This window comes from Typopeltis vanoorti, chromosome 17 (genome assembly GCF_054136105.1).
Source record: "Typopeltis vanoorti isolate ZY-2024b chromosome 17, IOZ_Tvanoo_1.0, whole genome shotgun sequence".
Lineage (NCBI taxonomy): Eukaryota > Metazoa > Arthropoda > Arachnida > Uropygi > Thelyphonidae > Typopeltis > Typopeltis vanoorti.
The window spans coordinates 92,953,352-92,979,476 of NC_143565.1; the positions used below are offsets into that span (position 1 = coordinate 92,953,352).

Genomic DNA, 26,125 nt, shown 5'->3' on the forward strand with positions numbered 1-26,125 from the left:
TGGATGTCTGTAGTAATTATTTTGAAAATGTTAAATGAAAAAGTAGCAGAAAATATTCATGAAGAATGTAATCAAGATTACATTGATATCAAATACTTGAGATAAAAAGGCCATTAGAAATCTGATATGTGAAAAGGCAGTTGTGAAAAACAAGAAAGAGATGATATGCAATCAGAAATGCTCAAATATGGCAGTTTAAAAGTTTTACATGCTGCACTGCATAATTCAGACCTGATCAGAAGATGACTGGAATATAGTTATTACAGTTTCCATTTATAATAATAATAATAATAAGCTGGCTGAATATGAGAATTACAGAGAATTTCCCTACTGAGTATTCCAAGTAATATATATACATACATACTTAAGAAGAGGTAAAATTAAGAAAAATTGTGTGAAAAGAATCTTGGAGAAGAACAAACTGGGTTTGTTCTTCTCCTAGATGGTCACTTGATCTTGATGCAACAGATCCTTGTTGCATCAAGAGAATGCAACAAGGATCTGTTATATTCTCTGGTTTTTCAAAGGAATATAACACTGACTTGGGAGCATACTGGCTACAAAAATGCCACTCCTTACATGGCATGATGCACCTTGGCCATGGGGTATCTACTAACTTGTTTCCAAGCAGTGTATAGTCTATATATAAGTTGGAAGTCAACAATTAGAAATGAAGGACATAGACATACCGGAAAACAGTTTAATGTAATGTATACTATCTCCACTCTTATCTGTCATCTATACAGATCATGCTAAGAAGGAAAGTAGAATCAAACTTGGTACTGAAATCTGAAATATTTCACTTAGCTTTTAGATATGAGATCTGAGAAAAATTAGGGGAATGAACAGATGGCTTTAATGCCAGAATCACATTAAAAATGAAGATAACAGGAATGAACTTGACATTGTTGACATTCCGAGTATGTGAACAGCACTAATCTCAGAGGTTATGGTCATTTAAACAGAATGTGAAAGATTGGCAAAGCAGGAGTCTGATGCTGAGATCACAAGAAAAAGACTCAGAGGAAAATCAAGTAGGTGAACTGATACAGTCAGCTTTAGAAGACCAAAATGTTAGATATAGACATACATTAGATATTAGACATACAAATCACAGATTAATTCAGGTAAAAAAAGCGTATATAAGAATCTAGTAAGAATGCAAATTTAATCATGATAGTACTATCATGGTACTCTGTACACTCCACCTATAAAGAAAACAGGGAGTCATAATTGCACTGTTATTTAAACAGCTTATGTAACAATTATGGTTGTAATTAATTCTATATGATTTTCTTAGAAAGATACTGTCCTTGTATTTATCAAATACAAAGAGTTAGAATCAGATCTTCACTTTACGACAAATAGTTGAGAAATCTTGGGAATATAATAAAGATCTCTATTTAAGTTTTGTAGATCAGGAAAAGGCATATGACAAGGTGCCAAGAGAGAAGCTATTCAATACACTATAGTTATACGGTGTCAATGGGGCATAATATCAAGCAATACTTAGTCTTTAATTGAGTTGTAAGTCAGCAGTTAGAATTGAAGGAAGTACAGGAAGATGGTTTAATGTTAAATCTGGTGTGAGACAGGGATGTACATTATCCCCTCTGTTATTCATTATCTATATGGATCACATTATGAAGGAAAGTGGTATTAAACATGATATCAAAATTGGAGATGTTACTGTCAGCTCTTTGCTTTATGCGGACGATGTTATACTTCTAAATAAATCTGCTACAAGTCTGCAAGATTCTCCCTCTGTTATTCATTATCTATATGAATCACATTATGAAGGAAAGTGGTATTAGACATGATGTCAAAATTGGAGATGTTAATGTCAGCTCTTTGCTTTATGTGGATGATGTTATACTTATCAATAAATCTGCTACAAGTCTGCAAGATTCCCTGACTAAATTGAATAACTGTTGTAATAGATATGGTATGAATTTCAGCAATAAAAAGACAAAGACAATGAAAATAGGCAGAATTGTTGAAAATGTCAACTGCGTTGTGAACAGAGAATCTGTGGAACAAGTAAAACATTTCACCTACTTAGGCACGATTTTTAGTGAAGATGGTAAATTAAATATGGAAATAGACAACAGAATTAACAAAGCTGGTTTGGTAGGAAGTCAATTGAATAAATTCATATGGAATAAGAGAGAAATTAGTAGGAACACTAAATTAACTGTATACAAGACAGTGTTCAAACCAGTTTTAACTTATGGATCTGAGAGCTGGGTCAGAAGTAAAACACTTGACCAAAGACTAGAGAGCGCAGATATGAGAATCCTGAGAAAGATTAGAGGTGTGAACAGATGGCAGCAATAGCAATATCATATTAAAAACAAGGATATTCGGAAAGAACTTGACATTGTCAGCATCCAGGAATGCGTTTGCAGAGCTAATCTGAGGCGGGATGGTGATTTAAACAGAATGGACGAGGAAAGATTAGCAAAACAAGTGTTCTCTGCCAGGTTGGCAGGAAAAAGACCCAGAGGAAGACCAAGATATAGGTGGATTGATACGGTACAAAGTGTCTTAGATGACAGAAATATAAGATCTGATAATATTGGAGTCTTGACAAGTAACAGACTGATCTGGAGGAAAATTGTAGATAGGAAGTTAGTAATGATGTAAATTTTTCATGTACTACTATCATATCCCCCCCCCCCCCGAGGATACACGGCAGAAATTTGATAATGATGATGATTAATTCTATATGATTTTCTTAGAAAGATACTGTTCTTGTATTTATCAAATACAAAGAGTTAGAAACCAACAGTCCACTTAGTTCTGCAAATTGTGAATTTTTTAAAATCACACAATAGGTGTTATATAAGTAAAAATTCTAGCACATTGTCACCGAGGTTACAGGGAAATCAGCAATGAGCAAGAGGTTACAGGAAAATCAGGAATCTGGTGATGTTCTTCTTGAAGGACATTGCCCTGGAATTGGAGCAGTCCTTCTTCTTGAAGGACACTGCTCCATGAGGATATGTTAGCAATTAACATGCACAAAATGCTAAAATGTATAGGTATGTTTTAACTAATTTTATTTTTTGTTTATAGTGAAATCTCACAGAAATCAAATTCTAACAAAATGACCGTCTACAGCACTGTACTCTAAAAATAATGAAACACAAGTTCAGAGTATTTCTATGTGCTTATCAGTAAAATAATCATCTGGAAACACATGGAGCATGAGTATTTCTTCAAAACTATAGTTTTAGTTATTGGGTGATTCATAAGATGATGTGCCGGAAACTATCATCCACAACAAATTCAGGAACTGCAGCAAAGTATGCTGAGGATGGTTTAGGTTCATCTTCAGAGGGTAAGGTGACAGCAGGAGTAGGCTTCTTGAACTTGGATCCTTGTTGTCCATTCCTCAAATAACCGACATTCCTTAATAAAAGCGGCCTCTGCCAATTTTTTTTTACTTTAAATGTTTTGGGAATTGATTGATTTTTCATGTTCTTCTTCAAATTTCTATGTTTCTAGGTCTGAATTCGGGAGCTCTTCTGCCACGGCTTCAATTAACTGCACTATATTTTCATCGTCAACCTTCAACTTCCACTCTTTAGCTAGCAGAACTACACATACTGGCCACTGAATTAGAAACCTTTATGTAGATGTATGTAAACGTCAATTATGCAGGAAATATGCAAAATACTTTCCCCCATTGTAATCAACAATTGCGTTGATTACAATGAAAAAAAAAAAGATCTTTCAGAGTTCAATAAAGGAGTTATTGTGGGTGCCTGTCTGGCTGGAGCCATGATTTTGAAAATTGACTGGTTTCTCAAAAGGTAAGATATCCTGGGCATTTAATCAAGCAGAAAAATAACCCACATTGCTTGTCTACAGGCATACCTGTGGTCCTGAGATCACCATCATCTAAGAAGGCTTGTACGAACAAACAGAACTTCCTGTATGTAGCAATTGACCAATGCATTTCATGAAGGCTATTCATGACCTATATCTCACCAAACTACGTGCAGGGAATTGAAGTGGATTGGCAGACATATGCCTATATGAAAACCATGCTATTAAATAAAAGTTTCTAATTCAGTGGCTGGTATGTGTATCGTGTCATCAGTCTATTGTGAGGCTTAGTCTTTGTCAATTCCTGTGAATGTATGAACATATATTTTCACCAGTTTCTTCCAAAACACTATTCATACATACTGCTGCCGCCTCACTCCACACTGCATGTGTGTTCTCTGTACAGTGTAGGATATTATATTCCTTCCTAAAGTCTCTGAGGATTTTCTCGCCCTCAGTAGCAAGCAACAGCATCTGAACAAAACTATTTCTTAAATAATATGCCTTGAAGGTAGCAATAATACCTCTGATCCATGAGTTAGAGGAGAGAGGTGATATGCAGTGCAAATATTAATGGGATGGCCATTGTAAGTAGGAGTGGTCACAAGTCACATATGTCATAAGTCGAGGACTGACATAAGCTGAATGCACTATAAAGCAATCTTAATATTTATTACAATATTGCTTTTTCTCTCTTCTTCTCTTGTGTCCTCAAGTTCCATGTGGATAAGAGCCTTCTGCCATCCTCTGTCCAAAGCAAGCTCTTTCATATGCCAACAACTTTGAAAGTCCAATGTAGTTCTAAGAACTTTAAGCCATGTTAATCTTGGTCTTCCTCTGTGTCTTGTTCCTTGCATAGTGCTGGTTCCATTTACACAATGTGGTCAAACCAATGGAGTTGATGCTTTTTAACTATGTTAAGAATTGTTGAGTTAGGGATATTCAAATCTTGCAGCACTTGTGCATTTGTCTTATGTTCTGTCCAATGAGTTCTGTTGATTTTCCTGAAGCATTTCATTTCAGAAGCCAGTACTGCTTAGTTGGGCATTATTCTTAAATTTAGAATATAAAAATGGTCTTCTTTCTCAAACAAACAGAAATAAAATAAAAGCAATATTCTGTGGATTAAAAATGTTATAAGCATTTTCAATCTACAAAACTAAACAATATATGAGATTACCCATCTTATACACAGCTTAGTTCTGTGGTCTAGACTAGTGTTGACTAGTGTTGTCATCATTAACATCAATTTCTTATGTATTCTCAAACAGGTGTACAGGATATTATGACAGTAGTACAGCATGATTAAGTTTACATATTATTATTTCTTGTCAACAATTAGTCTATTCACATATTCAACACTTCAATATTGTTGTTGCATCTGATCTTTCTGTGACATTTCTAACTATTAATTCACATAGATGTTGGTCTTCCTCTTGGTCTTTTCCCTACCATCTTGGTATCAGACATCTGTTTTGCTAACCTTTCTTCTCCCTTTCTGTTTAAGTGACCATATTACCTTAGACTAGTGCTGCTCACATATTCTTGAGCTATAATTGTGTTACAAAAAATCTCCATATCAATGCAATGTGGAGTTGACTTGTTCAGTTTCACAGGAGGAAAATTTGTCTACAATGCATGTTGATGATAATGCTACATTGGAAATTACATCTAAAACAGAAGTAATAAACACTAGGTGATGGATGCTGAACATGTTTAACATTTGCGTGAGTATACCACTACACACAATTCACGGCAATAGATATTTGGATGTTTGCATGTGCACTCATATTATCTTCAATGGTTTGACTTATATAAAGATGTTTTTAAATTGATTTCTTGATATATTCTCAAGGGCAAGATGAAAATGATTAACAGGTGGGACATTCCTACATCATGGTATGACTGCAAAAGTTTTAAGTAATATATAATTGTGGGCGAATGGAACACATTGCCAGAATATGTTATTAATGCAGGGAGTGTTAAGAATTTTAAGACTTAGTATGATAAATATGTTGTCAGTTGAATGAATTGCCCACAATGAGTCTGCTGACTCTATGGAGAGTGTAATAATAAATAATCAAATCTTTCAAATTGTTTGTTTTGTGCAGTATTATAATTAAGGAGAGTTTAATTCCTCTTTCAAAAAATGACTCAAATATTTTTCAAATGCTGATTTGTTTCTGATAATTCCATGGTCAAATGACTTCATACGACCATGAAGTGATATGATAAGAATATATCTTATCATTTATCAAAAAAAGCAATCTATTTTCAAATCCCATTTGCGATGGAATTTCATATAGGTCTTGCTCTAGCAAGTTGCTGTTTGGAATTATGGCCATGAAGCCAGAGGATTATTTCTGAAAATTGCATTTTTTCTAGCTAATTTTCCTGTTTTTTGGTATGAAAAACTCAAGTTTCCAGTGAAAAATCCAGCCACCAAACTGGCAAACTCACCTTCAGATAAAGTTCTTATAAATTTCTTGCCATCCTAGACAAGATTTGAACCCAGCTCTGGCAAAGATAACTAAGCTAAATCAAATTATACCAGTCAACACACACACACACACACACACACACACACACACACACACACACACACACACACACACACACACACACACACACACACACACACACACACACACACACACACACACACACTTCCTTTTGGATATGTGGATATGTACAGTATAGTTCTATGAATTTAGAGAAAAGTCACTACACAGACTGATTTGTAGGAGCTAGATCTGTGGAGATATTGAGAGTTAAATCAATGCAGAAGTCACAATGCATAGCATGTCCAAAAAGAGGTATGATGGTACATTATGAGATAATGCTGAGTCATGAAGATACTTCACAGGCAAGCTTCTGTTTGCTCAAGCTTGGTAAAGAATAAAACAAGAACATAATTTATCTTGCATAATTTACTTTGTAACCATGCAGGGAGGAAAAAAAAAAAGTTTCTCAGATACAGATGATAACAATCACTTTTTTAAATATTGAATTAATTGTTCATTACGAATTTCTTTCTCCATAACAAACAATTAATCAATGCATTCATTTGAAATTATGGAAAATTATAATGCTGCATATGAGAAAAACAGGAATTCTCTATCAGGAAAATAAATGCTTCTTATGGCACTTCCTAAACATACCCCCCCCCCTCAACACACACACACACACACACACACACACACACACACACACACACACACACACACACACACACACACACACACACACACACACACACAAAAAAAAAAACATGCAATGCATCTACTGTATTCACCTCAAAGTTTTCCAAGTGGGACAGAGATAGGTTTGTGTATAATGGCAGAACAGGCACATTTTGAAAATAAACACCTATTAACAGTTTGAAATAAAATAGAACTTTTTTTTTTCATATGGAATCAATCTGATTAACTTACTGTTAGACTTCATATGTAAGCAACAATAATAGAACAAATTAACTTTAGTTACAAGCATATTCATTTGATAAATTCCACACACACACACACACACACATATATATATATATTCAACAATGCAAAAATGATTATTTTTAAGAAGTACCTTTTATGTGTTCACTATCCAAAGCAAACTTTAGATCCTCAATCTTCTGGAGAGAGTCAACTATTCGCCTTATTTTATCTTCCGCTAAATAAACAAATACACAAATATGCTGAGAGCATGTTATCATAATAAAAGAAAGGGGGGGATTTTAAGAAATGCCCAAAAATTTATATATATAATTTATCAAAATATAAAATGACTACACTATCTGTACAAGCTAAATTGTCTGTAATGTACCCAAACAGTAATATTTCTTAATTAATTAGCTTTTACCAACATTCTCTTTCTTTTTTAGTAAATGATTTATATACTTCATAGACTTGGTTGATGATGACTAGAACTGAGTTTAACAGAAAGTACATTATATGATAATAATTACAAGCTAAATCAGGCATGATAGATACAGTCAACTATCACTATATCAGGAGTAAAGAGACAAGAATATTTTGTTATAGTGCATCACTTGCTACAAAATTTTTTTAGAATTGTACTGCATATGCAAATTTAGTCAGGTCTTTTACATAGTTTGTTGTAGCAAGTAAATAAGTTTATTGTAATGTTTGCTATAGCATGAATCAAATGCATCGTTAATTGAAAAAAAGGAGAAAATTTATTCAGATGGCCAACTTGGATGGCAAAATGGATAACATCTTCTCCACTTGGCAACCAACAAACTGTGGGTTTGACATAAATGTTTATGAATGTCTTTAGATTGTGCTTTAATAGTTTTAACTTTTCATAGGTGAGAATGCTATAAAAAAAATAACTAGATTGTACTTTCTGAGAAAACTGATGAAAGAATATTATTCAATACGACAGAGGAAAAAATATTTTGCGAGTTTGAAGTTGAACCAAGAATAAATGATGATTAGCTGCTACTTATATATTTTAGTAGGGCATTAGAAGAATAGCAGAATTATAGATAGCAGTTCATTTGAACAGTAGTTCACAGCAGGACAGCTTGGAATATGTAAAAAGTAAACAGCTGTTTAGGAGAAAAAAAAAAAACCTAAATTTTTGGATGCTGAGACAGGTACAAATACATAATCGACCGTCGATATCACAAACACTGTTACACCAAACTCAGTTCCTTGCACACAGTAACAAATTAAACAAGTTCAAACCAAAGTAAGTCCCACAAGCACAATGATATTCTAAATTTATGATAATAAACCATTTCTGCAATTTCTAGCTGTTTTACATACTGTTTCAATATCTCAATATGTTAGTATTTTATATAAGGATTACACACTGCTAGACTAACAGAAAAATATAACTGCTACATAAGACAAAAATTTAAAGAATTTCCTTTCTCTGATTATACTAAGGGGTGCTTAAGGGTCAAAGCTGTATAACTGAAAGGAGACCTCCACATGGCCTTTAAAGGAATGCGGAGAACCGACCAGGGCTTCTGACCTAATGTCCAATCCTCACCTTCTCGTGGTGCACCCTGTTGGGTATCTACTTTGATAATGAATGAACGAGGATGGGCTGGCAATTTGGGATTTAGCTGACCAAATTGTATTCTTATTGGTTAAACCAAAATATAGAATGATGGTACAACATGACAAAATTTCATGCCGGCTGGGGCGTCGCCCGGTTATACAAGGCCCCCGTTGTTTTCGCCAGGGAACCAGGGCGAACAGCGAACAGTCAGCTACTGGAACAAATCTGAAAATAAACCCCAACTCAACATCACCAGAGTTAAAGATCGGTGCTATCAACATAAGAAGCCTGAATGGCAAAGAAATGGAGCTAGCCGAGGAATTAGATAAGTACCAGATCGACATAATAGGGGTAACTGAAACAAAAAAAGACCAAAACTGGCGAGATTGTTCTGAGCAATAAATACAAAATATTATATTCAGGCAATGACAATCAAGGAAAAGAAGGAGTAGCCATAGTATTCAACACAAAATACGAGGCTAATCTTCTTGAATGGCAGTCAGTCTCAAGTAGAGTAATGTGGGCAAATATGAGAATGGGGAACTGGACAATGAGACTTATTTGTGCCTATGGTCCCACAGAAGGTTCCACTAAGGTAGAAGTGGAGGAATTTTTTGAGGCTTTAGAAAAAGCAACTGACACAAAAAAAAAATGAAATGTTGGTTCTTGTTGGGGGTCTAAATAGCAGAGTAGGAAATGATTGTAAGACATACAAAAATATTTTGGGAAAATTTGGAGAAAAGAGCCAAGCTAATAATAATGGCAAATATCTGTTGGATTTCTGCTCAGGACATGGACTGGTTATTACTAACACCATGTTCCAACATAAAAATGTGCACAAATTCACATGGAGAGAAGAGGCTAGGAATAAGAAAAATCTCATTGACTATGTTATTGTTGATAGTGATGTTTTCTCCCTGGTGCAGGACACCAGAGTGTACAGAGGATTTGAAATTGGAAGTGACCACTATTTAGTCTTGAGCAGAATAAAATTGAATTTCACATTGAAAAGAATAACATGTAAGAAAGTTTTAAAGCGAATAAAAGTTGAGCAGCTCTCAGATGTGAACTGTAGACTAAAATACACAAAGATTATTGAAGAAAAAATGAAAGAGTTTGAGAACAGGAATCAAACCTTGGAGATTCAGTGGCAAACTCTGAAGAAAACATTGATTGATTCTGCCAGAGAGGCATGTGGTGAGGTTGTCTGTAAGGATAAAAAAATCAGAACTCCCTGGTGGACACAAGAAGTTAAAGATGCAGTGATGGAAAAGAAGAAAGCATACCAAAAGTTCCTGTCAAATAAGTCAGATTGTGTTCTTAGAGAATATAGAGACAAATGCAAGAATGCTAAACACAGTGTAAAACTAGCTAAACAAAAGTCATGGGAGGACTTTGGCAAGAATATAGAAAATAAATATCAAGAAGGTGGCAAAATATTCTACAGGTTGTTGAAGAAGCTTAGAAATGGAGGAAAGAGTGCTGTAAAACGAGTTAGAGATGATAAAGGTGACATGAAAACGGGAGAAAAAGACATGCTTGAAGTATGGAGTAATTACTTTGAAAAACTGCTAAATGAAACAAGCAGTGATGACAGCACAGTGGTAAAAAAACACTGACCAGGCATGCAGTCAGGAATACATATCCATATTTGAAGTAGAAAAAGCCATCAAAGGCTTGAAATGTGGAAAGGCAGCAGGAGTAGATGATATTCGACCAGAAATGCTGAAGTACGGTGGTATAAGAGTCTTACAGTGGCTGCACTGCATAGTTCAGAAAGCCTGGACAGAGGGACAAATTTCCGATGATTGGAGTAGAGCTCTCATAGTACCCATATATAAAAAGGGAAATAAAACTGCATGTGAGAATTACAGAGGTATTTCCCTACTGAGTGTTCCTGGCAAGATCTATGCAAGTATACTTGAGAAACGGTTGAGAAGAATTGTGGAAGAAAAGCTTGGTGAAGAACAAGCTGGATTCAGGTGAAATAGAGGCTCTCAGGATCAGATCTTCACTTTACGACAAATGGTCGAGAAAGCATGGGAATATAACAAAGATCTGTATTTAAGTTTTGTCGATCTGGAAAAGGCATATGATAAGGTGCCAAGAGAGAAGCTATTCAATACGCTGCAGTTATATGGTGTCAATGGGGCATTATATCAAGCAATACTTAGTCTTTATTTGAGTTGTATATCACCAGTTAGAATTGAAGGAGGTACAGGAAGATGGTTTAATGTTAAATCTGGTGTGAGACAAGGATGTACATTATCCCCTCTGTTATTCATTATCTAAATGGATCACATTATGAAGGAAAGTGGTATTAAACATGATATCAAAATTGGAGATGTTACTGTCAGCTCTTTGCTTTATGCGGACGATGTTATACTTCTAAATAAATCTGCTACAAGTCTGCAAGATTCTCTGACTAAATTGAATAGCTGTTGTAATAGATATGGTATGAAGGTCAGCAATAAAAAGACAAAGACAATGAAAATAGGCAGAATCATTGAAAATGTCAACTGTGTTGTGAATGGAGAACCTGTGGAACAAGTAAAACATTTCAGCTATTTAGGCACAATTTTTACTGAAGATGGAAAATTAAATATAGAAATAGACAACAGAATCAGCAAAGCTGGTATGGTGGGAAGTCAATTGAATAAATTCATATGGAATAAGAGAGAAATTAGTCGAAACACTAAATTAGCTGTATACAAGACAGTGTTCAAACCAGTTTTAACTTATGGATCTGAGAGCTGGGTCAGAAGTAAAACACTTGACCAAAGAGTAGAGACCGCAGATATGAGTCCTGAGAAAGATTATAGGCATGAACAGATGGCATCAATGACAATATCATATTAAAAATGAGGATATTAGGAAAGAACTTGTCATTGTCAGCATCCAGGAATGCGTCAGCAGAGCTAATCTCAGGTGGTATGGTCACTTAAACAGAATGGGCGAGGAAAGATTAGCAAAACAAGTGTTCTCTGCCAGGTTGGCAGCAAAACGACCCAGAGGAAGACCAAGATATAGGTGGATTGATACGGTACAAAGTGCCTTAGACGATAGAAATATAAGATCTGATAATGTTGGAGTCTTGACAAGTAACAGACTGATTTGGAGGAAAATTGTAGATAGGAAATTAATAATGATGTAATTTTTTTCATGTAGTACTATCATATCCTGTACACCCCTTGAGGGTACATGGCAGGAATTTGATGATGATGATGATACTAATTTCATTCCTAATTTTATAAATTAAAGGAATTAATAAAATAAGCTTTCAATGATTCCAATTAGAGCTTCTAATTTTTACAGAGAGTAAACTGGAACTGTATCTCTTAAACCGATGAAATGACATTTATACACAGGAATTGGAAAATATAATTAAAACCCAGATGCATCTAAAATAATTGTTTACATTTCTCATTTTTGCAGCAGAATAAATCTATGAATGGATGAGTTTAAAAGCTCATTGAATGCAATATGGTCACTCCACTCCTTCGTGATGTCCACCAGTCCTCATCAGGTGGATTTATAGTATGCTCTCCTGTAAGCCTCAACTGTCTGAAGATCAGTCACTCCAGACTCCCCATCTCATTGAAGGTCTATCACTTCCTCTTTTCCCAGGAACTTTATCTTCTATTACTTTTTGAGAAGTCCTCTCATTCTTTCAATATGTCTAAAGTATCTCAGTTTTCTTCTGTCAATACCATTAAGGAGCCTTAAATTTCTATTGATCCTTTCTAGCACCCATCCATCTATTCACCTTTCAGTATATGAGATCCTCAACAGTCTTCTGTAATCACTACATCTCAAAAGCAGGATTCAACCCACAGCCTCTTGGCTGGAGCGAGTGGATACACTAATCGCCTAGCCAACTTATTTTTATTTGAAGTAGTCTATGAAACACATTACCAAAGGGAGTTTAAACTCTTTATACTTCTCAATGATCTGTCTAAGGTAAAGGATCTAATCTCTGTCCCTTGCCTTTCCTGAAACTTGCTTTCCTCAAGACTCTCTGCCTAGATTTTGGCCTCAATACTATTTACAATGATCTTTAATACAATCTTGCTTAGATGAAAGATTAAACTAATAGCTCTATCACTCTTGCAATCTTTCATATCTCCCTTCTTGTGCAGTGGTATGAATGCTGACTTCTTCCAGTTTCTAGGCATTAATCCTGTCTTCCAGTCTCTAAGGCATTGATACTGTCTCCCATATCCTTGTAATCAATCTGTGAAACACTCTTATTACTCCATCTCCTGTGGCCTTAATAACTCTGCTGGGATTCCATCTGTACCTGGGGCTATGTTGTGGCTTACTGTTTAACTGCTATTTCAACCTCACACCTAAATGGTTCTAAATTGAATTTTCCTGGCAAGAGGGTTATTCTTCAAAAGTTTGCAGCAGAATGAATTTATGGATGGATGAGTGTAAAAGCTCATTGGATATTATTGGATGCCTTATGGTCACCCCACTGCTGTACAGTTCCTCAAAGTACTCTTTCCATCTGTTTTTAATTTCCAGTTCTTCTGTTAATATTGTCCCATTTCTGCCCCTGATAATATTCAATTTGGACTAAAATTTGTGCTTAACATCACAGATTAATTATGCCTCCTTGTTTAGAACTTTTATGAGCATAATAATTTTCCTTGTCCTGCCTGATGGCTTTTCTGACTTCTCTATGTAATATCTCATATTCTTCAGTCCTATGTCCATCTCCTTTCAATCAGATCCCATGATGAATTTATATCTGGGTCTCTTGCTCTTCTAAATGGGCCTAGATCCCACCTAAATCTTATCCATGAACATGTAAACTTATTGTGCATTTTAGTGCAAGGTATGGGCTAAGGATTGCATAATCCAGAAACCTACTCTAGAGAACCAACAGAGAACTTTTTTAATCCACTTCAAACTTCTAATGGTAGTCTCACATCAGGTGAAGAAATTCATTTACCACCTAAAGACATTTACAAACATCCATACCTAGATGGGATTTGATACCATGGCTTATGGTTAGAGAGCTAAAATGTTATCCACATGATTAACAATGCTGACAATTAAATAATCTGAATCTCGCTGTAAAAAAAGAGTAATATCAATGACAATAAAATGGTTATTAAATTCCTTCCAAGTATTCTTGGTTTAACTGTTCAACAAGTACAAATTGCAGCTTACTTCAAGCCAGCTATAAAAACTGTTTATCTCCCCCCCCCCCCAAGCATTAGCAAGTACCTTACTCATGTAACATTTCTTATTCTGAACATCTGATAGAGGTATTAATATATGCCTCCAAGAACATGACTATATGTATGTTTCCTATGAAGAGGCAGATCAGGATTGGAAGACCATGATATTAATAACTTGCATCACAAGATTCAGTGAAAAAAAACTCAGTATAAAAAATAAAACATCAGTACCATTGTAACAAATTGTTCAGAAATTTCAGGGTATATATACTGAAAAAGAATAATGCTAAATATGCCATCATAACAGATTATACATTTTACAGAATTCATATTATATTGCCCATTTTGCCATTTCTAAGCTTTGGGAAACTTACTTCTTAATGTCTCCAGAAATTATATTTATCTATTACCTTTTTATTATTATCATTAATTCTAGCCTTGGAAATGTAGACTTATTAAAATTAACTGTTAGATTAATATTTAAGTTGATCGTAGTGCCTTCTATTACTCAGGGCATTCAATATGACCTTGCCACAGTACCTACACATCCACATGATTTGATTGCCCAGGCCAGCCTGAGTTATGCAGCATAGAAATTTGTCTCAATAATGAAATACCATGAGTTTACAAATGAAATACATGTGAATCTTACAACGCTTAGAAGCAGCAGGGCACATTCACAAATACCAGTTTCATGCTTTAAAGTGTCAATGGCATGGAATGTGTTAGAAGTGGACAGTCTTCCCAGAATGAAGGCTGTTACAGCAGCAAAGGATGGACCAACTCCACATTAATGACTTTCATATTAGAGTGAGAGTTGGGATGAGTAGGTGTGCAGATATTTTGATCAGATAGAATATAAACTGAACATTTGTCATTAAAGTTGTCTGCAATTTAAAAAAAAAAAAATACATATAATGATTCTAGTAGCAAGGCTTATACGTTGGTCATACGTAACTGGTAATTAGTTTACGGAATTAACAACACATATAAAGTATATTAATTAAAGGTAACTTTAATAAATAACTTCTATATTTCGGCATGCCAAAATATAGAAGTTATTTATTAAAGATATAAATATAGAAGTTATTTATTAAAGTTACCTTTAATTAATATACTTTATATGTGTTGTTAATTCCGTAAACTAATTACCAGTTACATATAATGAATTCTGAAACAACAAATCCAGTCAAAATTTAAACTTTATCAACCCTATTCATAAAAAAAATTTAGACAAAAAGCAACTGATTTACATTTGCTATGAGATGTGATGTCAAGGACATTTGGAGAAAAATTGGGTTTGCAATTATGCAAACCCAATTTTCTTTTCAAAACCAGCGAATGCATGTTTCCATATTGTATCATCTGGAAAAGAAAAAAAAAAAAAGATAACTTGATTGAAATATCGACATATTAATAAGATATTGATTACAAAATTACAGGATCCTTTCCTTCATAGTTACACAGTGATCAGCATTCATTATTAAAAATCATGGAAATAACATGATATGTAAAACTTCAGTTGAATATAAACCAAAATAATCACTCAGCATTTAGACCTTCATATCAAGGTCATTATGTAGTATACACATATGTGTATACTTCAGATGTGAGCCTTGATATGAAGGTGAATGATTGTTTCCATATTAAGAATTATATCATCTGAAAAAAAAAAAAAAAAAAAGTAACGTGATTGAAACATTAACATATTAATATCACTACCGTGATATAGTAAACCCTCAGTTTAATAACCAAAATAATCACTCAATGTTTTGACCTTGATCTCTCATTATAAACATATATATATATATACACACACACACACACACACACACACACACACACACACACACACACACACACACACACACACACACACACACACACGCACGCATATATGTGTACACTCCAGATAATGACCTCGATATAAAGGTCAAAACGTCGAGTGATTATTTTGGTTTATATTAAACTGAAGTTTTACTATATCATGGTAGTTGCTTCTATACTTTTTTAATAATGAAAATTCCAGGGGATTTCCATCTCCCAGACAAATACGTGAGTGAGTGAGTGAGTGTGAGAGAGAGAGATACATTTAAGGTATTTAATGTCAGAAGAGGATGTAGTTCTAGTCAGAAGATAGTCAGCATTACTTCAGAATTTAGAAAAAAAAAAAAAAAATGATGGAAAAGACCAGAGAGTATTTAGAGAGGAAAACAGAAACTCCACTGCTGCATACAGAAAGCTGGTGAGATTGCAGAATGCTCAGAAGACTATCTTACAGCCTTGACCAAATGGCTTGAGATGTCAACACTGAGAACAGCCAGTTTTACTAAATCTTTTTTTTTATTATTTTTTTATGGCAATTGTTTAAAAGTGAGCGGCATTAGCAGGAATCTCCCTTTTTCATGGAATACATATGGATTCTACTGTTGATTATAATCAGAAGAGCCCTTTCAGTCAATCAGTATGGAAGATATAAATCCACACATGGCATTGATCTGCTATAGGTCCTTTTGTGGATAAATTAATAAAACAGTCAATTTTATTTCCTTTGTTTTATATATAGATGGGAACTATGGGAGTTCTACTCCAATCATAAAGAATTTAACCTTCTGACCAGGCTTTCTGAATTATGTTGTGTAGCCACTAAAACTTTTATAACTCCATATTAAAGTATTTCTGGTTGAATATCATCTACTCCAACTGCCTTTTATGTTTCAGATTTTTGATGGCCTTTTCTACCTCAAGTACTGATATATTCTTCACTTAAATGCATTTCATTAGTAATCTTTTGAAGTTATTGCTCCAGACATCTTTATCTTCAGTTTTCATCTTTATCATCTCTGATTCCTTTTACAATACTAATTGGTCTGGTTTCTTCAACTTTTCTCTGTATTCTCTCAGAGCACATGCTAATTTACTTGCAAGAAACTTACAATATGTTTTCTTCTTTTCCATGACTGCCTCTTTAACTTCCTGAGTGCACCATGAAGTTTTGATTTTTCTATCCTTGCAAAAAGAATTTCACTACACACCTCCCTGACTGACCAATTAATAATTTCTTCAGCTTGTCACTGGTTGTCTAAGGTTAGGTTCTTGTTTTCCAATGCTTTCATTTTTTCTTGAATAATATTTGTGTATGAGTCTACAATTCACTTCTGAAAGCTGCTTGACTTGGATTCTTTTTTTTTTTTTATTTTAAACTTTCCTGCTGAAAACTAAAGGGTGATCACTTCCTATTTCAAGTCTTCTGTACATTTTTGTATCCTGAATTAATCAATGTGAAAATATCACTATCAATAATAACATAGTAATACTTTTCTTACTTATGTCTTCTCCCCCCCACCTCTATGAGGGGGCTAGAAAGTTCTGATAAACACACAGAACAAAAATGATATTAAAGCAACTGATATAACCACAAAAAAGAACATATCTTCAAACCCTTTAATCTCCATGAATGGGAGTTAAAGGGTTTTAAGATAAGTCCTTCCTTCTGGTTATATCAGTTGCTTTAATATCATTTTTGTTCTAGGTGTTTATCAGAACTTTCCAGCCCCCACCCCCTGCTCTTGTTGTATGTCTATGTGAATTCATATACATCTTAATGCTGTAACATGGCACAAACATAGCACAATAATTATTGTTTATCTGACCTTCAAATATATATGACAGCAAGCTGCTTTCCCACTGTGGCTGGAAATAATGTCTACTCCATTAGCTTTGCTCTTTTCTCTAAATTTTCCCAAAACATTTCTATATGTCTGGCATTCATTTTCTACTGTGCTGTTTAGATCTACAACAAAGACCAATCTCTTCTTTATGCCTTCTCTAAATGACTTGGAAAAAATTCTCCACTTCTTCCATGATAGAATCTCTTATGTGACCACATGACCACAGAATGCACAAATAAGTCTTAGTTTCCAATTCACCATTTTGAAAATTGCCCACACCATTCTACTTCAGGTTGCTTACACTGAAAAAGTTCATCTTTGTGTTTAATGTTGAATGCTACAGCTACTCCTTCCTTTCCCTGATCACTATTGCCCAAATATAAAATCTTGTGGTTATTATTTAGCAAAATCTCATCTATTCTGGTAATCTATAACACAGCCTATGTCAACATGATATTTCTGAAATTCTTCTGCTAATGTTTGCTGATAGCAGCAAGGACCTTTTTTTTAAATTTATGGAAATGAATTTTCATAAATTTAACACTTTTACATTGTTGATGCTGTATATAAACATAAAATTTACTAATATTAAAAAAAAACAACTGATAAGCAGATCAATGAAACTACAAACATTAATTTTCTAAATATTTAATTAGAATAATGCGCAAAAATAATTTTCTGAAGTTGATTACAACTGTCTGTCAGAGAAATACTATTGTTTTACACAGCACATAAAAAACAAAGCAAAAAAAAAAAAAACAATGTTAACTAGAAATACTGGACCACTTACATGTAAGTATTATATCCAATTTTGCAGATTCAGAAAGTGCTAGTGTATCAGCATATTCAGGATTCATGTATTTCTCTATATCATCAACTGAAACAAATATTTTAAATTATATAAATATCACATACTAAGTATTCCACTTTTTGATGAAAACAACTGGATAAATGGAAATAAAACATACAAAGCACAAATATAAGCATAATTTGAAAATTCAGTTTTAAACTAATTAATATTCATAATTTTTTAAAAAAATGACAATTCCACCTATAAAAGATTGAAAACTTATAGCACAATAAGTAAGGCAGTAGTAGTCAGTGAAAAGAATCTACAATCTAAAGACTTCCATCACCATATTAGATTTCAAATTCACAGCCAATGATTATATTCTAAGCTACATATGTAGTTTGTTAGAATTATTAGAAAGGAATTTTGCATTATTAATATTTGAGAATGTATGAGCAGAGAGCTAATCTAAGATGGTAAAGGTCACTTAAACAAAATCAAATATGAAAGATTAACAAAACAAGTATTTGAAGTAAAAATGATAGGATAAAATCTTAGATGACCAAAGAACTGATAAGGTCTTCTTTAGATAGACAAAAAAAATACGAACTGATCAATTTAAAGTTTAAAAAAGTCAATGAGAAGATTTTGACAGGAAAATTAGAAATAAAACCTTAAATGTGTTGGACTATCACAGTACCTAGTATGGCTGTTAAAGGCACATGCCAAGAAATGATGATAACACTGGCCAACAAAAAAAAAATTTTTTTTTCTGCTGATTATGATCTGACACTCGTTTTTTATTAATTTGGGTGCGCTGATTTCAAATATCAAACCCATTTTTCTCTATCACATCAGGTTTTTCCTCTACGGCATTTTCTTTTTGCTAATTTGTAAGTTTTTGATAGTTTTAAGGAGGCAGTACTATTTAGAGGATCAAAAAAATCCATTTTTTAATATTATTTTCTGAAAGTATGTACTTTTAAAAATCTGTTCCTAACTTTTTATCAAGAAATTCGAAAAATTCCCGAAGATATAGCCTATTATTCAACGCGGTGCGCAGATCAGAATCGGAGCGCTCACCGCTCTCGCTTGTTAGTAAACGAATGAATGCGTAAAAACAAGAATTATTATTATGTAGAAGTTGATCTTAGGATAACAGTCTCCCAAATTTTTGGCAAATTAATGCAGCTGTAAGGTAAAGAGAATGCTTCATAGCTAGTGCTGACTAAAAATCCTTCTATATAGTACATTGGTTTTCTTCCATTTAGTCCTGTGTGAAGGAGTGTCCAAAGCATGGTCTGCCAGTCCAGACTTGTCATAATAATGGTAATGAATGTATTTCTTATGTTTTCCAAGGTGCTGTTAACAGATCTTCCTGTATACCCATAGTAGGCCGAGTCCCAGAGAACTTCATACACTCAAGGATATGCTAGAGGATGAAGTCTGTCCTTAGGAGAGCAAATCAAAGTTGCTAATTTGACATGTGATTTGAATGTGATGTAAAGGTTATATTTTATTAGTAATTTGCTATCCTTCAGATGTACCTTGGATATGAGGAATAGGAATAGGGCTGCATTAATTTGCCAAAAATTTGAGAGACTATTATCCTAAGATCAACTTCTATAATACTTTTTTTTTTTTTTACAACATTAAAGGATGCCAAATTAGGACTTGAGATCTTTTGTCTATTATAATTTGAATTGGTTCACTTGCTCATTGTCACATGTAAACTGTAACACATTATTTGCTCTGAAGATGATGGTTTGGAATCCAGCAAAATAAAAGCTAGTTAAACATCTTTTTACATTTTAATTTGTTTGGTATTGTAATACTATTAAAATAAGTTATGAATAATGTCCAACATCTAAGCTTGTCAATTAGATTAAAAAAAATAAAATTATTGATATGTATAACTTACTGATGCAAATCTACATTTCTGAATAATTAAAATGACCATAAAATATATATTCCCATTTTAATTTTTGCATATGCTGCAGATCTTAAATATTAAAAATATTAATAATATAATATATTATATTAATAATATAATATATTAATATTATTTATATTAATTAAATATTAATATTAAAATGAACTGACAGTTCATTTTAATATTTTAACATATGTAGCATGTTACTAATGTTATTACCAAAACATTAAAGTAATAATTTATCTGGTAGTTATTTTTAATATTTTAAAATGTATTTAACATATCTTATATATGACTAAAATATTAAAAATAATTACAGATCTGCAGTATATGTAAAAATGCTTACACATTTCATGGTCATTTTAACTGTCAAAAATGAAGAATTGCATTGGTAACTGATCCACATTGGATTTTTTAAGTTGGATATTCTGCTTCATTTCATAGTGAATAAAAGTCTGAGCTAGATTTACAATCAATTTCCAAATCCATATTCATGTAATTGTAGTAAATTTCATATTGTCAAATCGATTTCTTTATAGAGAAGAATAAACACTGGTTATTGAAAATCTGCAAGTATTGTCTTTGCTTGATACTGAAAGGCAGTGCAAAAGGTTTCAGACACTATCCAAATCATATTTTGTAAAAGTATCAAACACATGTACAATGTGTCTCTTTCCTCTTTCATGCCCATGTTGGCATGATTATGCCAATTGCAACAGTCAAATGAAGTAATTTTATTATTTTATATAGGTATCTCCATGGAGTAAGAAGACTCATTGCTGAAGACCCACACTAACCTTTCTGCACATGCTTATTAACCATACTCATACACAACTTCCAAGGGCGATCCCTAGTTCTCTCTTTATTCATCATATTGAAAAATTTCTTTTGTGTAAATCTTACAGAACCCCCTTTAAAAAACTTACTTTCTATCATATTCCCTCTTTTCTGCCTATCAGCTAAACTTTGCAACTCATACACACCTTTAACTTATCCTCATAGGAAGCACTCCATAGATATTTCACCAACTTGGTCACTCATCTCTGAATCCTTTCCACGAACTCCTGATCCTGATCAGAGCCTTATAAAGAGGGATAATAACCTCCCATCTTTACTTGTTTTTCAACATTCAAGTAATCCTTTGAGCTATTTTGCCAACTTTTGTAATATGCCCTCTGAACTTCGACTCTCTCTCTTCCATTATCCCAAAGTCCTTAGCTGTGTCAATTAGCTTTCCTGCAATCTAGTACCATCAATGTGATACATAGTATATAATATTTTCAACCAGAAGTACATAACCTTACATTTTGCACTATTAAATTAACAACCATTATACCTCACCAACAAATGTCAATTCATTTAAATCATACTTCAGGATATCTACATCACCTTTATCAACTATTGTTCTCTCCAGTTTTGTATCATCAGCAAATGACTGAATATAACCCCCGCCCACTTAAATCATTCCCTATCAGTGGGTGCTAGTACAAAATCATGAGGCACTCCACTATATACTCCTCCATATACTATTCTCTGGTGTCGGTCTGTCGTCCACCACCTATGAATGCCCAGCTTCATACTGATTCCCATTTGCTCCAACTTTTGGAATAGTTTTCCATGCAGTATTCTGTTAAACAGCTTTGCAAAGTCCTGCAGAATCATGATCAAGCCATTTCCCTTATTTAATTCTGCTGTCACTTTATCATAAAATGTTAGCAAATTACTAAGGCAGCATCTACCTTTAACAAAGCCATGCTTCATGCCAGAGAGTATTGTATTCCTATCAACTCATTGCTAGATTTTACTTTTAACCACCTTTTTCAATATTTTAACTGACACTCCTGAAATATCAACTGGATTGTAATTGGTTACTTCTGTTTTGGAGCTGCCTTTATGTAATGGAATTATCTTACCCTCTTTCCAGACAATTGGATCCTTGCTAGAGCTAACTTAGATTAAACAACTTTGTCAGAGGCATTGCCAATTCTCTTGTACATTCACATGGCAAAAGGGCTGATATACTATCCAAATCCACTGCCGTATTTACATTGATATTTTTCAATATGCTGAGCACCTCCTATTCATCTGCCTCAATTCACACCTCAACAACTGTAAAATCTCCACGTATACACACTTGCAAAGTGATCAAAGGGCATCTGAGCAGTTGAGAAGTTGGCTAATGATGACTTTCTCCATTATTTTGGAGAGGACCAAGGTGATGGCAATTGGTTAGTAGTCTGAAGGTAGACTTCTCCCTTTTTTTGGAATACACTGGATGTGTGATTGCGTCCACACATTGGGATAAGCACCAGCTTTGTATAATAGATTTTAGTGACAATATAGGACGTATGTGAGCTCTGGAGCACAATGTTTGAGAATAATTGGAGAAATACCATCAGGACTAGGAGACTTTATAATGTCCAAGTTATTTAGTAATTTTCTGAAAATTTAACTATAGAAGAAAAGAGCTTTAAAGGCTTCATTTGACATTGAATCTATTAAAAGAAAGCATATAAATATCCATTATTGTTTTATAACCACATTGCAAAATAATGAATATGTGTCTATGAAACTTAAGTTTCAGGAGTGATTGTGAGAGATTATGAAAATACAATTGCTGGCATGTGACAACAGCCTTGGTGCACTAAAAAGATATGAACCCACTCCAGGAATCCATATATTCACCTCTTATTGGTGCTTTTTATTTTGTTTTGTTTTGGTTTCACTGGCCTGACAACTGTTAGTTCTCGTCTTAGACTCTATGGTAATGAGAGGGTTTTTCTTTGAAGAATTTTGCAAAATCTATGATGAGAACGATGTTCTCTATTCAGTAAAACCTCAAAGTCTTAAAAACAGGTGATAGATAAGTTCCTAAAGAGAGTTTGTTATCTTTTAAGTAGCACAACACCAAGTCAATCCTCACACCAAAGGACGTATTTCCAAAAGTTTGTGCCATTTTCTGAACTTTTACGTTTCAAGAGAAATGTAATGAAAGAAATGTGGCTATAAAATAAAAATGGAAATTTATAATTTTTCCTTTTATAAATTTAACAACTAATTCTTTAATTATTTCAGTTACAGTAATCTAGATCAGTCATATAAGAATTTTAATAAGAGATGCAGACAAACATCAAGACATGAACATGAAGTCAGCTTCAGAATGAATACTGCTGTTGAACTTATAAGGATAAGTGCAAACTGTCATTCACTCTGCTCACACGTTGCTATTTCAGGCTACTGAATGTTTTTTTCCCCCTACCTCTGTACACTTCCCTAATTCTCAGAACTTACATATTTGAGGTCTCTATTCTCTGATCACAATCTTGTATATGTTACTTAGTATTATGACTAGTTTCTCTTCTATTTTATGAAAATTTATTTAGTAAATTCACTATTGTATCAGCCTGGCTTATTCTATTGTTATTTCTGTATTTAATTTTCCATCTTCACTAAAAATAGCTCAAATGTTTTACTACATAGGTTTTCTATTCTTTCAATGTCATTTTTGTAGTCTTTGCCTTTTTTTTTTTTATTGCTGATTTTCTTACAGTGGTTATTCTATTTCATTAAGAAATTTTTGTACAGGATTTATTTAGGAGTATAACATCATCATCACAAAGTAAATAACTGAGATTAACATCTCTACATTTCACACCAGGTTTAATGCCACTTTCCTTCATAATGTGATCCATATAGATGATGAATAACAGCAGATAGAGTATGCACACTTTTCTAACAAATGATTTTGTATCAAATAATCTTCTTCTACCTCCTTCAGTTCTAACTGCTGACTCCCATTTATACATATAAATGTAGTGTTTTTTGGAGTCTACGTAGCTCAGCCAGTATAGACTGAGCTACAAGTTCGATTCCCATCAGTGATGTGAGGAACCTTTATCTGGTCTCTTTTGACTAAAGGTGAGTTAGCCGGCTCATTCAGAGGTAGGTTTTTTTTCACCCCCCCCCAAGAACAGGCAAACTGGCCCATGAACACACATCTACAGACATAGGGCTAACCACTTTATCCTAGATACGATAGTGGTAAAATGAATAGAAAATCCTCGACACCGCAAGGTAAAAGAGGAGAGAATGAATAATAATAAGAAGAATATGTAGTGTTTTGAACAGCTTTTCTCTTGACATCTTGTCATATACCTTTTCCAGGTCTAGGAACTTACAATACAGATCCCTGCTATATTCCCATGATTTCTCAAACATTTGTCTTAAAGTGAAAATCTGACCTGATAACACCCTCTCTGACCTAAACCTATGTTCTCAAAGTTTCTCTTCCACAATTTTTCATAGCCTTTTCTCAAGTACACTTGCACAAATCTTATCAAGAACACTCAGTACGGAAATTTTTCTGTAATTATCAAACTCACTTTTATATCCTCTTTTACAAATGGGTATTATGAGAGCTTTACTTCGATCATCTTTAATTAAACCTTCTAAGAACGTCCTCCTAGAACATGCAGTGCAATTGCTGTAAAACTTTCAAAAGAATTCTAATAAGAGATGCTGACAAATATCAATTTCCAGCTGCCTTCTTGCATTTCAGGTACTGAATGTTTTTTTTCTGCCTCAAGTACTGATATGTACTCCTGATTGCATTCCTCTTGAATATTTTCTACCAGTGTTCTGCAAATTTCATTTTGCTTTAACTTTCAAAGTTAACTGCTCTAGACAGCATATAAATTAAAGACGTCTTTAATTTACATGCTAATTTTATAATATCTCATTCTTTTGCAGTATTTCTAAGGTCTCTCCCCCCCCCCCCCCCCAATAGCTTTCAGAACATTATGACACTAAAGTTTCACATGACTTTGGCTACTTTTACAGCTAAAATATAGTTTCACTTTCTTTCATTTTTCTCTGCATTCTCTCCGAGCACATACTAACTCCCCTGCCATGAACTTTCAAATGTTTTTTTTTTTTTCCATGAATGCCTCTAACTTATTGATTCCACCACGAATTAGATTTTTTTATCCTTGCAGACACCTATCTGATATCTTTCTTGTTAAATCAGTTAATATTCCCCCCCCCCCATCTGCCATCTCCAATAATATTTGTATATCTGAGTCTACAGTTCACCTCTGAAAGCTGTTCCACTTTAATTCTTTTTAAAGTTTTCTTTCATATTTTTGTTTTCAATATGAATGTTTTCAATTCATGTTTATTCTACAACAAATTAATGGTGATCACTTCATATTTCAACCCCCCCCTTACGTTGTTATATGCTGAACCAGTGTAAAATATTGCTATCAACAATAACAACATAGTCAGTGAGATTTTTCTTGTGTTTTCTCTCCATGTCAATTTGTGCATTTCTTTATGTCAGAAAACATGGTGTGATGACTAGTCTATGTCGTGAATAGAAAGAAATCCAGCATGAACTTACCATTATTATTAATTTTACTCTTTTCTTTAAATATTCCTAAATGACTGGTATTCACTTGCTACTCTGCTGTTTGGACCGTCAACAAGGACCACCTTTTCTTTATGCTAGCTGGAGTAATTACTCTGAAAGATTGCTAAATGAAACAGGGGGTGACAGGTGGTAGAAAATATTCAATCACTGTTCTGTCATTTCTTGTTTCATTTAAAAATCTTTCAAAGTAATTTTGAAAGACTGCTAAATGGAAGTTTTTCAAAAATGCAATCAAGATAACATATCAATACCTTG

At 33.7% G+C, this 26,125-nt stretch overlaps 1 protein-coding gene across 1 annotated transcript in view; it reads right to left on the minus strand.

The window, feature by feature from the left end:
* Positions 1-26,125, minus strand: part of LOC150097642 (dynactin subunit 3-like) — a 58,820-nt gene that overhangs the window by 18,970 nt on the left and 13,725 nt on the right. Inside the window, exons 3-4 of the mRNA XM_090407074.1 lie at positions 18,510-18,596; positions 7,414-7,497 (exon numbers count right to left, since the gene is read on the minus strand). Of these exons, the coding sequence (XP_090263200.1) occupies positions 7,414-7,497; positions 18,510-18,596 (171 nt within the window). The remainder of the gene's footprint in view (positions 1-7,413; positions 7,498-18,509; positions 18,597-26,125) is intronic.